Source organism: Myxocyprinus asiaticus, chromosome 32, assembly GCF_019703515.2.
Source record: "Myxocyprinus asiaticus isolate MX2 ecotype Aquarium Trade chromosome 32, UBuf_Myxa_2, whole genome shotgun sequence".
Lineage (NCBI taxonomy): Eukaryota > Metazoa > Chordata > Actinopteri > Cypriniformes > Catostomidae > Myxocyprinus > Myxocyprinus asiaticus.
This window is the reverse complement of record NC_059375.1, coordinates 13,812,036-13,826,240: the sequence shown is the minus strand read 5'-3', so window position 1 is coordinate 13,826,240 and position 14,205 is coordinate 13,812,036. Positions and strand designations below refer to the sequence as shown.

General features: G+C 39.2%; 1 protein-coding gene across 4 annotated transcripts in view; it reads right to left on the bottom strand.

Moving 5' to 3' along the window:
- The window catches only part of LOC127422777 (protein TANC2-like), a 173,853-nt gene that overhangs the window by 2,727 nt on the left and 156,921 nt on the right, over positions 1-14,205 (bottom strand). For 2 of the 4 annotated variants that reach the window (XM_051666527.1, XM_051666529.1), the window contains 13 exons: positions 12,806-13,413; positions 12,479-12,587; positions 12,238-12,360; positions 11,599-11,835; positions 9,868-10,335; positions 8,915-9,008; positions 6,947-7,080; positions 6,740-6,863; positions 5,105-5,280; positions 4,765-4,897; positions 2,378-2,410; positions 583-674; positions 337-483 (listed from right to left, as the gene is read on the bottom strand). In XM_051666527.1, the coding sequence (XP_051522487.1) occupies positions 337-483; positions 583-674; positions 2,378-2,410; positions 4,765-4,897; positions 5,105-5,280; positions 6,740-6,863; positions 6,947-7,080; positions 8,915-9,008; positions 9,868-10,335; positions 11,599-11,835; positions 12,238-12,360; positions 12,479-12,587; positions 12,806-13,413 (2,478 nt within the window). The remainder of the gene's footprint in view (positions 1-336; positions 484-582; positions 675-2,377; positions 2,411-4,764; positions 4,898-5,104; positions 5,281-6,739; positions 6,864-6,946; positions 7,081-8,914; positions 9,009-9,867; positions 10,336-11,598; positions 11,836-12,237; positions 12,361-12,478; positions 12,588-12,805; positions 13,414-14,205) is intronic. The other 2 variants (XM_051666528.1, XM_051666530.1) reach the window with 1 other exon arrangement.

Genomic DNA, 14,205 nt, shown 5'->3' with positions numbered 1-14,205 from the left:
TGTTTATCTAAGGAGATTTCATGGTTGTATGCTTGATTTTATGCATGTGTTAGCAATGGGTGTAGCTAGATTAGCTAAACCTGTTTATTAGAAGGGGATCTCCACATGATTTCTTTTTTTTTTAATTATGTAGCACAGTTGTACTAGTGTATCGACAAAGTTCAGGAGTTATACTACAATAGGTATAACAACAATATAACATAAAGGAAACCAAAACCAAATTATGTCTCATGATGAGGCATTATAGAAGTATTACATACAGATCCTTACTGGCTGCACTAAAAATCAGATGAGATTTTGTAATCATTACTTAGAAATAATTTGTTCCATTCTCACATTCATTTTCCTCCGACAGCGAGACAGGTTCAGGAACAAAGACACTTTGAGCTCTTTAAAGGTCTTCAGGTCCTCACTTAATCCTTCACGGGGAAATTTCTTGAGAGCATACTGATAGCGCTGAGCTGCCTCCTTCACTTTACCCTTCTGCAAGTGAAAACATGATAAACTAGGTAAATACATCCAAGAACTTTGCTTATGGTAAAACTGTGGAAACAGCAGAGGTAGATTTTGAGTAAATCTGACCTTGTAGAAGCCATCTCCCTCCTCCAAAAGTTTACTCAGAAGGATAATCATGATGTCCGGTTTAGACGTCGACATGGCCCAGGTGGCAGGACCTATGGGGTAATAGGATGTTTGATGGGTCAAAATGCAACCAGGGGTTTGAGAGGAAAACACGGCGGGTGAAGGAAGAGTGTTAGGAGTCACAGCAAACACATGGCGGCATGGACAACAGCATGAGGAGAAAAGATGCCTTCTGCTTGAACTCAGCTTCTCATTCCCTGTAATCTTTAATCTTAATAAGGGTACTATGTCTTGTACAGGATTTCTCAACATTTTTTGTCAGCTGAACACCTAACCCATTATCTAATTAGAATAAAATGTCCCCTGAGTAGGGGGTATGTCCCCTGAGTAGTTGCAATAATTACATAAGCACCTTATTGCGATTATTTGATCTAACCATGGTTATTTGAGAGAACCGAGATTATTGTGCACTTCAAATTCTTATCACATTTCACTGTCCAAATAAGGGAATTTTAAGTGAAATGCCATGAATGCGGCATTTTCCGGTGTAATAGTATTATGTGAGCACTCCAAATAAACTCCACCCGTCTCACTAAGCCGCACTGCAGACAGCACTCAGAGCAGCTCCTGAAGAGCGCATGAAGATCAATGGCTTCCGAAGCACCCTGATGCACACGTGTCTGCGGTAGAGCTAGGAATTTCCACAGATCTACCAGTTCAATATTACTATGTTTTTTATCTGCAGATTCGATATGTATCGTGATTTTTAAAGTATTGCAATTCTGAAAGTATTGTGATTTGATTTTATGACATATTTAGCTGTGTTAACCCCTTTTTTCAAAGAAAGAAATGTTTATTGAAAAAAAAATGTGTCTGACATGACAATTGTTTCACTCTGTAATACAGAATTTGCAGGCAAAAAATGTGTCTGAGCTATTACTCGACTAGGTGGTTAAGGAACCCATATATAATTAGGCTGCATATTTTTCAAGTTTTTAAAGCCTTAAAGGGAATCATATATCCCTATTTTATTATATGCTTACAAGTTAAATACACAACTTTCTAACGTGTATGTGTATTAAGCACACAATTTCTATAATTTATAAAAATTAGTTATAATTAATCGTCATAATCATGTCAAGCCTTAAAACAGACATTGTTTAAATTATTTCTATGACAATTAATCTTCAGCCAACTTTCATAATAGTGACAGCTCTACCCCTGAGAATTTAATTAATGTTACCTTTTCAATAAATATAAAGAATTTCAAAACAGCTTTATTTTAATTATTGCATTTACTTTTTAATTATACATTTTATTTAATTTCAGCATTGGCATGTGTATTCAATCTCATAATTTCCCCGGTTGCGAAACCCTGGTTTATAGATACATAGGGTGAATGAATACATGTAAAGTGGGATAAATTCTGATATTCATCTCAACAAAAAAGTGTCCCACTTTACCTGTATTCACCCTATAGATAGACAGATAGATAGATAGATAGATAGATCTAGGATGGTGGAGACAGTATACAGCTAGCAGACTGACTGCACAAACAGAAAATGAAAAAATGACAGGTGTAACTTCACTGTATCTTGACTGTATCCCATTAACAATGAACTAACTATGCAACTGTCTACCCCACAAAAGGGTATATATCCTATACTCCTATGTACAAGATCTTTTACAGTGCTAGTTAAACCTGCAGCACCAGAACACAGAACAAAGAGGAGGAGAGAGCTGCCAGGATGCCTGAAGGTAAGCAAAATGCCAACAGCCTGAGCGTAAGCGTTACCTCCTTTGTGCCGACTCGGCAGCGTTTGACATCCTGTGGCCAGAGGTCAAGGGGTGTAAGAGCGAGTAAATGAAAAGATTAGGGTTGAAGGAAAGTGGGATGGAGTGAACGGCGCAATCAGAGGTGGTGAAGAGAGTGGCGTGTGTGTATAGGTGAGCGAAAGAGGAAGTGAAGAGAGATGCAGTGGTCGTGGAAGAAAGGTGAGAGAGGACACAAAAAAAGCAACGGTGAGAGGCGGGAACAGCTTCAGCCCTAGAATAAAAAATTTAAAGTAAAACAATAAAACAACACCAGCACTAACAGCAATCACCTATCTCAGGGGTCTAAAACTTATATTACCTTATGTTATTGCCGCATTATACCATTATTGGTGCATGGACAGACCTTTTCGGAGTTCTACATGTTTAATGGAGTAATGATGCCTGAGATTTTATTCCATGAGAATTGCAATAAGTCTAAGTCCCATTAAGAGACCAGAAACGTCACATTCTAGCTTTGATGTAATGGTCATTTTAACACATTAGTGTGATAAATTATATAAAAAATAACGTTTCCATGCCCCGGACCATAATAGGGAATATTTCAACCATCGGACCAATTCAAGCTTGAAGTACCACCTTCATGTTTTCAGCAGGGGGCAGTACGCCCAAATCCAGCTGTACATGTAGCCAGGGTGTCATGCACCTATTATTTTTGAGGGGGCATAAAGGTCAGCCACAGCTTTGAAAATTTTATTCCGTGTTCAGTGTAAGTGATAGCTAATTAAACTAAGAAAATTAACTAAATAAAATAGTTTGTATTTCTCGATGAGTGTGTTATTTCTCCATAAAATTGTTTAACCATGAATAGAACTCAGCCTAAATGTGAAATGTGCCAGCTGATTTTTAGTTATCTGAGATGGTCAGTGACAATGCAGAAGCCGTCAAAAGGTAAAATATTTTTATCTCGTGAACGAGCTGCCGCCTCAATCCATTCAGCCGCCCATGCCACCTTTCTCCCATTGAAAATACGGAACCCGTGGCTACCGAAAACCATGTAAAACTGTCTTTTATAATGACTGGAAAGAAGAGGATTTACACTGAAATAAAATAATAAGCCGCTGCTTTCTTCACACATGAAAAAAAGAGAGTGTACGTAAACATTACATTTTACTATGGGTTGCGCGACTACAAATTTTTAATAGTTGACTAGTTGAGCCAATTAGTCAAGTAGAATTTGACTTGTCGTGACATCACACAACCCTAGTGTTAACATAATAAAATCACGAACTAACCATATGTCTGTAAAGTTATATCCAATAACTTGTAACACAGTAAACCATGTTATAATGTATGCTGTTTCTGGTAAACGCCGGTAAATCCCTTATGTTATTACACTTAAATCATATTAACACGTATAATATTTACGTCTTGTAGTTATACTTTTATAAGTGTCTATTTTAACATTTGTGGACTGGCCCCATTCACTTCCATTGTAAGTGCCGAACTGTAACTCGTGATTTTTGCTTTTTTTAAATAAAAGAGGGACAAGTAGAAATAATTTTTGTGGAAATCAACATTATGCCACAAATGCTCTTGATTGAGCTTAACTTGAATTGAACCCAGAATATTCCTTTAGGAAATACAGGATAACATTAAAGGCCAAACCTTTAGGCCAGTGCACAAAGTGAAAACAGATTCACAGATTTAAAGCTGAAGTATGTAATATGCTGCGACACTAGCGCTATAGAACGGAATTGCAAAAATAAACAATGTTTTTGAAACAGCTTTCCGAATACGCCCCTCGTCTGCAGTTGTTCAGATAGTCCCTCTCCCAACTTACACAATTGGTTGAGTAACGTTGTTTGGGTCGCTCAAAATAAACACAGGAATTTTTATAGCACCACAGAGACACAGTGTTTACAGTTTTTGAGAAACTTAACCTATGAATGGCTTACTTATGGCTGTCTCTGCATATAAAGCTGGGATAGAAGAAAATATTTTAATACTGAAAAAGTTACACACTTCAGCTCTAAGGATAAACAATGGATTGAAGTAGAAGCATATAACACTTGAGTTATAAAACTTGTGGCCCGTAGTTTGAGACCCCTGACCTATCTCTTACCAACCAGTTAAGAAACAGAGAAAGAGAAAGTAAGCGGAACGCAGGAGACAGACAAACAGGAAGATAATAAACAGAGTGAAAAAAAAAAAAGAAACACATTCAAGTGCAGAAAGTGTCATCCTTAGCAGATAGAGACACGGTAACCAATAACAGCTGCAGTAACTGAAGTGAAGCACAGAGCAGCAGCACGCTAGAGCAGCCGAGCACACTCACAGCACAAGCTGAGCTACATGAAAACACTCCTGAACACACACAAACTATACACCCTGTGAACTTTGCCATACCGATTTTGGCTCCTTTCTTAAGCAGGGCGACCACGACTGATGTGTTTCTACAGCCCACAGCCCGATCTAGAGGACGCATCCCACTGTAGTCCACATGCTCTATCAAAGCCCCGTGATCCACCAGGAACTGCACCTAAGAGACAGAGAGAGAATGAGTGGAGTAAAGAAAGAAATGTAACAATTTGGAGCATATTTTATGCTCTCTCTCATTATTAAATTAAAGTGAAGTATATAATAAAAATACAATTTATTGAGAATTTTTAAGATTGCTAATGGTTAAATCAGTGTTCAATTTCTTTAACGATTTTTTCAATTATTATAATAATACTAAAAATATTACCACTTCTGAGTCTCCATAGAAGGCAGCCAGATCGAGAGGCGTCCTTCCATTTTTATCGGCATGGTCCGTTGCCGCACCCCTTTCCACCAAGCAGCGAACCACAGAAAGATGTCCTTTCAAACATGCCCAGCTGAGCGCAGTCAGCCCCTCCTTATCCATAAGATCCAAAGATGCATCTGGACATGAGCAAGACATCGTACACATAAGAGAGGTCATCATCTCTAGACTTACAGTGGCAAAAATATTTGGACACTGAAGTCCCATTTTAAAATGTCTGTATGTCACTTTATTAGATAACAAAATGATCAACAAATGATGCTAGAGCTTTTCTCAAAACTAACTTAAGTTTTCTGAGTCATTTTTGGAATAACTTTTAATCAAGTGTGTGCATATGTTTCCCGTAAAATAAATTCCTCTTGGTTTGATATTTTGGGCCCTATTTTAAGAGTGCTACATTTTAAGTGCAGCGCTATGCGGTACGTTATACAGTATGCTCAAAGTCAGTGGGTATTGCCATGAAGTTTTGGTATTTTCGTGCAAGCTTGCGCTAAGTCTAGCTGCAATAGGTTGGCAAAATCACGTACGCAAGGCGTTAATGGGCTGGGTCAAGTGCAAATTAATTCTGAGGTTCTTCATCAGTTATGCACTGTCTGCATACTATTATATATTCCATTCCCTGCAAAACAACAATGTAAATTAATACAGCCCATTCATAAGAATTTTGTAGTATAAACGGGCTGTATGCAATGCATTAGAAGAATAGAAATATGGACCTTTTGTGTCTTACGTTCTATTGCACAATAGCTACGTCCTTGCTGTGAACTCTCTCCTCTTTTGTCTGCCATCATTTCAGTTCTATGGTGTTTAGTGGTGCAATACAATCGAGGATGTTCGTGTTTCCTCCAGCCTCGAGGAATCCCCTCCTCTGTGACTGTGTTGTCGGCTGCGCTGCTTTGGACCGCGATGTATTGTATGTGTTTTATGTTCTCTATCAGCCTCTCTGGAACTGTTTTCTCCCTTCCTGCTCGACCCTGTTTCACCTGCAGTCTTGACGCGGTTACGGGACGCTAGAAACATGCTTTGCTGCTCTCCTATTGTTATTTTATTTTTTTGTAATGTATATATGTTATGTTTCTCTGTTTAATGTTTTGGGCTCTAATTTCGTGATTGCACAAAGCAAAGCGCTACGTGCAATTTTTTGGCAATGTCTCATCCAGTTTTCATGAGAATGTTAATTATAATCGCAATTTTCGTGCCAGTGCAATAGCAAGTGGGCGTAGGTGGGAGTGTTTGTCCGTGGGTGTATGCGCGCAAACTGTGAGTGTATTGTATGTTAATGAAGTGCCGCAAAGTACAGCTATTTTCCTAAGAAATAGGTCTTACGACAACACAATACACAAGCACTCCCAACCACGCCCAGTTGCACCAGCACAAAAATTGCACTTAGAATTAGCGTTCTCAAGAAAATTGGATTAGACAGTGCACAGTCATTGCGCATAGTGCTGCACATAGCGTGGTCATGAAAATAGATATGTAAGTATGACTTTGATGAGTTTGACAAAACATACTACATTTGCCCTTTATTGCTATTAGGGTATCATGTAATTTTGTAGACGTATGTGGTTTATTTCTTACCCTGAGCCAGTAAAAACTCCACCGTGTCCAGGTGTCCCTCTGAGGCAGCCATCATGAGTGGAGTTCGCCCCTGTTTATCAGCCAGGTTTACATCTGCCCCATGGGTCAATAAGAGGTCCACAATCTGAAAGAATGGGTAAAGCAGAGACATGTACACACACTCTCTCTTTCTAAAGGAAAGTTTGAGGGAGAGTATTTATTCATTACCTGCCAGTGCCCTTGACGCACAGAGCTGAAGAGTGGAACCACCCCTCTCCGGTTGGGCTGGACCACAGAAGAGCCCTGCTCCAATAAAAGCAGACAAACCTCCAGCTTGCCCCGTCCTGCTGCTGCTGACAGTGCTATGGAGAAGTGCAGAAGACAGCTGTCAATCATACTGAAGGAAGTGAGCATTTTAAGGCTGCTCCAAAAAGTAAGGATTATTATGCTTTTAGGCCTTCCCCAAGGCCAACAATTAAATCTAATTAAACATGAATGGACTGTATTTATGTGTTATGTATTTTTTGCTAAGCAGAGTATAGTCAAAGTCTTTCTAGTATATTAGTCCACTCGGTGGCTATCTTTGGAATGCTCTCAGGCACCTATTTGTTTATGTAAAGAAGTGGCATACAAGATCAGCTCCTATCTACTTGAATGGGGAAAGACCGAAATCTCCAAAATGATTGAACAAGATTACGATGAAAGAACATATTTAAAATCAGCAGTAAAATCTGACAACAGTGGAATAATAAAGTGTGCTTCTTTAACTCAGATTACACAAAAAAACAAAATGTTCCTGGTTTGTATGGCTAATGCGCATGTGCGTTCTTGAGTTGATTGACAGTTGATGTCTGTATCTAAAAGGTGATTGGCTCTTTTACCTGTAAGGCGGGACTTCCTTTCTATATCCGTTGACCGCTGGGCGTTCCAATTTCTCCCATTCATTTGAATAGAAGTGGCCCATCTCTGCTAAATAGTCTCTGGTATACTGTTGGTAGCTTAGCAACATTCTAATGTCTAACTCTATAGAGCGCAACAGTCTGGTTCTGGAAGTTAAAATCCCATTCATTTTTTCCATAGACGAATTTCATTTTCAACAGTAACTTATAAAGCTTTAAAGACAGACCAACTGTGAACTCTGAGGTTGTTTATCCATGGTATATGCTTCCGTTGAAGCCATCAGTCCTCGTTATTTCAACTTCATTGTTTAAAAATTTTGTTTAATAGCGGAATTCCTGGTGAACAACTACACAACCCACGATCCAGCACAGAAAGATCCACCAATCAGAGAACCGCATCCAACAAAGCCCGCCAAACAAGTCATTGATATTTTTGTCTGATTTTAAAATACTTTTTTTTGCTTCAAATCAAAGTTTGTAATGTGATTCACCTTGGAGCTTGTTGGTTTTGTTCATGGCTTACAACTCTTTAATGGAGGATTTTATTGTACTGTAAGCCTATGGAAAAAATTAATAGGAAAGAAATAGAACCCAGACAGCTGAAAAGGTGGGTGGGCACAGTTGTGCTCTATTGAAATCAATTGTGAGATGAGTAGCAGTTCACGTGGTACTTGACTAAAATAATTAGGAGCATTCTGCTCAAAACATTACGATTGTGAAGTGACTAAAATTTAGTCATACAGTATTTGAGTGCTGATTTTTCTGTGCCTTTCTTTCCAACATGCAGAGACCAATGTTGGGTAGTAACAGATTACAAAAATCAAGTACTTGTAATTAGTCTACATTACATTTTTAAATCAGATTACAGTTACTTGTTTTAAGTATTGTACTTAATACATTAAATAATTCATTATTAGATTTTAATCAGAACATGCAATAGGTAATCCAAAAGTAATCCTAAAATATACAGTTACTGATTTCACTTTTAGTCATTTAAGATGTCATAAATTTTTTAACAACACTGAGACACACTGATATTCAAGTAAGTTTTATTTGTATAGCACTTTTCACAACACACATCCTTTCAAAGCAGCTTTACAGACAATGAGTGAAGTAGTCATGATATCAGAGACACTCCCCTCAAAATACAAACACAAATGGCCACATGAGACGCATTTGAGACGCATGTAATACCAGATATGATTGGTAATGTGTCTCGATTGACCACTTGTGATCTGATAACCCAAAACGGATATTAATACCAGATGTAAATAGAGTCAATGTCATGGAGCTCTACCTGTCTCTCCCCACAGGGTATCATAGCTGTTAATCTGGGCACGTTGCGTGTCCTCTTCATCCCTCTCAGGCAAGTCCAAGAGATAAGATACAATCTAAAAAACACAGACACAATTAGTAGCCAAATGAGCAAGGAGCATGCAAAGAATTTGTACATTTAGCTATCATTAACATTAATTCACTCAGTGCCGGCCCAGCCTATTAAGCGACATATGCCACTGCATAGGACCCCCGTGGCCACCAGGGGCCCTCCTACCACAGGTTCAGTCTAGCCAAATAATTATTTGGAATAAGTGTAAATAGCACTGGGCACAGCCCGGCCTATGCACACCCATAGTCCGATGGAACCTATCAAAACTATTTAAAATATTACATATGCTTTGAAGAAAAGTCATGCAGAGATAAGTAAGTGAATTTGAATATTGCTGGCTTAAGATCTGATGCAGTGACATGAGTAAGACAGCTGATTAGTTGCATGGGCGAACCAGGTTCAAGTCTACCTTTTGCCAATTTCACTATTCTCCCCTTATTGTTACATGTAAGCAAAGGCAGACAGTTGCTGTAATGCCATTGGAAAGTCATTTATTTTAAATAAAAATGAACACAAAAAGTGTACATAAAGCGTTGATATCACTGAAAGTAAATGCAGTGTTCTCATCATGATTGTGATAAGCATTTGCCTCGATTCTGATTCACAGTCTCTGCAGTTTTAATCACGTATTTTACATTCTCTTTAAAGGAAAACTGTAGGTTTGCAATCATTCCAACCCATGTACTAACCTCCATTAAATATTTACCACTTTATAAGCACAATTTACAGAAAATAGTGCTGTTCAGAGAATTTTCCAATTTTTGTCGGACGTGTGGTAAAGCTTGTCTGAGCAAGTAAGAGTAACCAAAGCGGACGGAGATTAACAAAGGGTCAGTTGTGTGTGATGTAAAACAGAAAGTTACCTCTGTGTAACCCATGCTGGCTGCTGCTATAAGAGCCTGCTGCACTGCAATATTCTTGTTGAAGGTCACTGGTTGTGGTGATGTATGTTGCTGAGTCTGTGCTTGTGTCTGATGTTCTGTCTCCTCTGGAGTCTCTTCCTGTTCCTCCGTCTGAGGCTCAGCCTCCTGTTCGGACTCCTCAGTCGTCTGTGAATCGGCCTGTTGCTCGGTCTGCTCGGGGCTTGAGGGCTGGGACTGCTGGGGCGTGGCCTCTGTAGGGGAGGGCGTGGCCTGTGATGTGGGAGAGGGCGTGGCCTGTGATGTGGGAGAGGGCGTGTCCTGTGATTGTGTAGGGGAGGGGGTCTGAAGCTGTGTCTGATGCCCTCCAGAGCCCCAGTCACTCTGAATGAGGAACTTCACCACCTCCAGGTGCCCACGAAGAGCAGCATGCACTAGGGCACACTGACCATTTTTGTCCAAGTGGTCAAGCTGTGTTGAAGACAAAATGCTGTTATCAAGCTGTAGTACTTATAGTGTTGTGGAGCAGTTTTGGGTACGTTACTAAATAAGTAATCCACTACAGATTATGAATAATTTCTCGGAAACTGTTACTGATTACTTCATTGAAAAGTAATCACATTACTAATTACATTACTTTTAAGTTACTTTCTAAAACTCCTACAAAGACATTTCACCGATCAGTTTTTGTTTTTCCGCTCAATTAATTCAAAATAATGTCTTTATTTCCTACTTTAATTACTTCAAACTGTGCATAGCTTGTAACTTGGCAAGCTACAGTTTTAAAGTAGATTTCCGAACACTGAGTATGGAATCCAAGAAACTATGTTGGATACATGGTTTATAAGGCAGTGGCGAGCGGTGACATTTTCAATCGGGTATGCTGTAACATCCCAAGCACAGCACATTGGCGTAGGACAAACTCAAAGACACAGACCAAAATCAGAGACAAAAAATAAGAAACACCATGGCAGGTGTAGAGTCAAAAGTATGCCCATTATCCTACCTTATCCAACCGCCAACTGCTGCTTAAAGCATCATTACGTTATGATATGTAACGTACCTAACGTAACGGTTTCGTTTTTAATGTTGCCAGATAATGTGTATTTTGTGTATGTCAAAAATGTGGGGGAATATGTTTTCAGTGGATTTTCACAAAATGTTTTGATTGAGAAAAACATAAAAATGTACAGTTATGGTTTACTTTGTTAATTTGATTTAGTTGAGGTAGTTTGGCATTAACTGCATTTAAGTGATTTCTGTAATTTGTATCTGGCATCTGTATAATTTTTCTGCTTGGGTGAGAAATTCGGGTATAGCTTTTCTAGCACATCAAAACCGGCCACATGCCAACCAACCAATGAGAATCAGGAACAATGATGACGATTCATAGCAGTAGAGTGTAGGTGCCAAAGCTATTGTGGATCCGCTGGCCTAATCCCTCCGTAACTGGAACAAATTGCAGAAAACTACCATCGTTTGGCAATGGAATAATTTGAGGACAGCGACATACATATTTCCAACATTTTAATATGTAAATAAGCTTTATGTTACACCTCAAATGACAAGGAAATGTATATTAATGTTAATATTAATAAGCAAATCCCCACACTCTGGTATGCAGAGCATTTGCAGCTTATATGGACTGCACACCATTGGTAAAAGGTAATGTATGCATTACTTGCATCAGAAATTACATTTTTTGGCAACTGTTTATGTTAGATGCTCTTGTACCTTTGCTTTCCTCTTGCAGAGGGCAGTAACTATCCCCAGGTGTCCAGCGGCGGCTGCGTAGCCAAGAGGAGTGAGGCCGTTCTCAGATGCCGAATCTACACTGGCGCCATATTCCAGCAGCACATTCACCAAGTCTATGTAGCCCAAATGAGCGTGCACGCACAGCACTGGAGCGTTGTTCAACACCTCCGTACGGTAGTTCACATTAGCACCGCCCAAAATGAGTAGTCGTGACACCTACATAAAAGTAAAAAAAAAATGCTTTACAAGTTGGTAAAAGGGCAACTGTATGCAGATGCATAAATTCAATAAGATCTAGAGATCAACCGATATTAGTTTTATGACAGGCATGATAATTATATTTTTTATTTTTAAGTGTCCGATAACCGATATGTAAAAACGGTTTTCGTTATATTTATTTCTAAATATTGTTTTATTTAGAATATTCAATATGCATTTTTAATAATTATACAGTAATAATGGCATTTATCAATAGACCAGATATTAAATATCAAATAATCGTAGAAAAGTGTGAATATCGGTCACAAATATCGGTAAAACCGATTATCGTCTATCTCTAGCAAGACCCAAGCATGCTCCTGCAGTAACATTGACAGTTGGTTTGAAGTGGAAGAGTACCTTTATATTTGGGGTATAAAGGTTTCTCAGCGATGAAAGAGCAGTAGATAAACTCTCTGTACTGTATGACACCCAAAGCCCTTGCAAGATAGATGAGGAAACCCCGACCTTCTTACTCAGGCCCTAAAGCATGATAGAAGAAAATTATAATGGGACAAAAAGCCTTAATGCATTAAAGCATTACCTGTAAAATATGGGCATAATGGTGATTTGTTATCACATATTTGCTTATCGCTCTTACCTTGAAGATGTGTGCTTTAAGTATGTGGTGACCCAACTCAATTGTCTGCTGTCTGTTTAGTTTGTTCTCTTGTCTGGAGAACCAGAAAGCTAGAAGAGTATGGCCATTCCTTTAAAAAAAGAAAATGATATACAGAAAGTGTAAGAAAGATATTAAAGATAATACTTTAAGCTTTAATTTAAAGGTAACAGAGAACAAAAGTATAGAATGTTGTAGGCAGAGTCCAAAATTAACTTTTGGTGCACATGCTAATGGTTGGTGGACTGAGAAAATTTACCAACCATAAATATTTCTTACTAGCAATGAAACTGCAGTGGCTGTGCTCACCTGGGATCACAAAGGAACTTTGTCTTCTCCCCTTCTTCTCTCCAAATCAACCACTCCCTAAAGGAAGGGTGCACAAACATGCGTGTTCCATCACGTCTTTTCACCAGAAACACTGACAGGTTGTCCATCCTCTGCTGAAAGTCTTCCCATTCCAGAGTGCCCTTCACAGAACCAGCATTGATGGCTTGGTAGATCTGCTCATCTGTAAGAGGGTGCAGTGAGGCCAGGGCAACGTTGAGCAGCGGCAGGGCCCTTTCAAAGGATGACTGCGTGGGGAAGCGCATGTTACATTGCAGAAGGTAGACTTCAGCTAGGCTAACCGGGACCACCTTGTAGTTGGAGCTTTTGAGGACCAAATAGCCACGTTCGATCAGGTCAAATGTGAGCTTCAGGTAAAGAAGGGAGCCCTGACTTAGAGCCTTGAGGTGGGAACTGAGCTTGCCGAAGCTGGTGTTGTCCATCTTGCCGTTAAGGGAGATATTGTTCTGGATCTCGGAGCTGCTGTGGATGCGGTGCAGGATGTAACCCTGCAGATCCTGGTCAATGGCATCATTTTCCTCCAGAGCATCCAGAGAGATCCGGTGGAAGGGGAGAGTTTTGGTGATTTCCTACAAGGAAGAGGTTAGACCTCAGTAGTCGAACACTAAAAAGTGGTAACCTGCAATTGTTACCTTAAGGAGCTATTTTTACCCGATCTAACCCTTGAAATTAGTTTTGCTGTTTTAAAATGTAACCTTTTTACAGTGTAGTGTACTTAGTAATCTAAGTCAGATCAGATTGCATGTAGTTTTTTTTTCCATCATTCAGGATGCAATGTTACTGTAATGTCATACACAAAGCACAGTAATGTCTACACCTGTGCTATATTCATTTACACTCACATATGGGATTCAATATGTATTGAAAGGTGTTTGAGTGAACACATACAAAAATAAATCTTCAGATTTAGATATAAATCTAAAGAAGCCCAATTCTCAGATAATCTTTTGGAAACTGGTATTTAGAAACTCCACAAACAGCACTTTTTTGAGCATTTTCAGCTCAATATGAACAAAGCGCCCATATAAAGCAGTGCCTTTTCTGGGGTGATAATAGAACCTGTGAAGGCTGTCCCTGAGCATTTGTTTGAAATACAATGGTTATAGTGCCACTTTATGAATGTGTAAACTACTGTAGACAATATTGCCTTATGCACTTTATGAGTATCATGACGATGACCTTTCCACAATGACAGCTTCTCTCTTTTATGTCTCTTGGTGTCATGCTGTCATTGTTTGTGGGCTCTATTTTCTTGACCAAGCTAGGCGCAGCGCAAAGCGCAACGATTGTGCCCACCGTCTTATATAATTTTCATGAGAGCACTAATTCTAAGGGCAATTTTTGTGCCAGCGCAAGTGGGC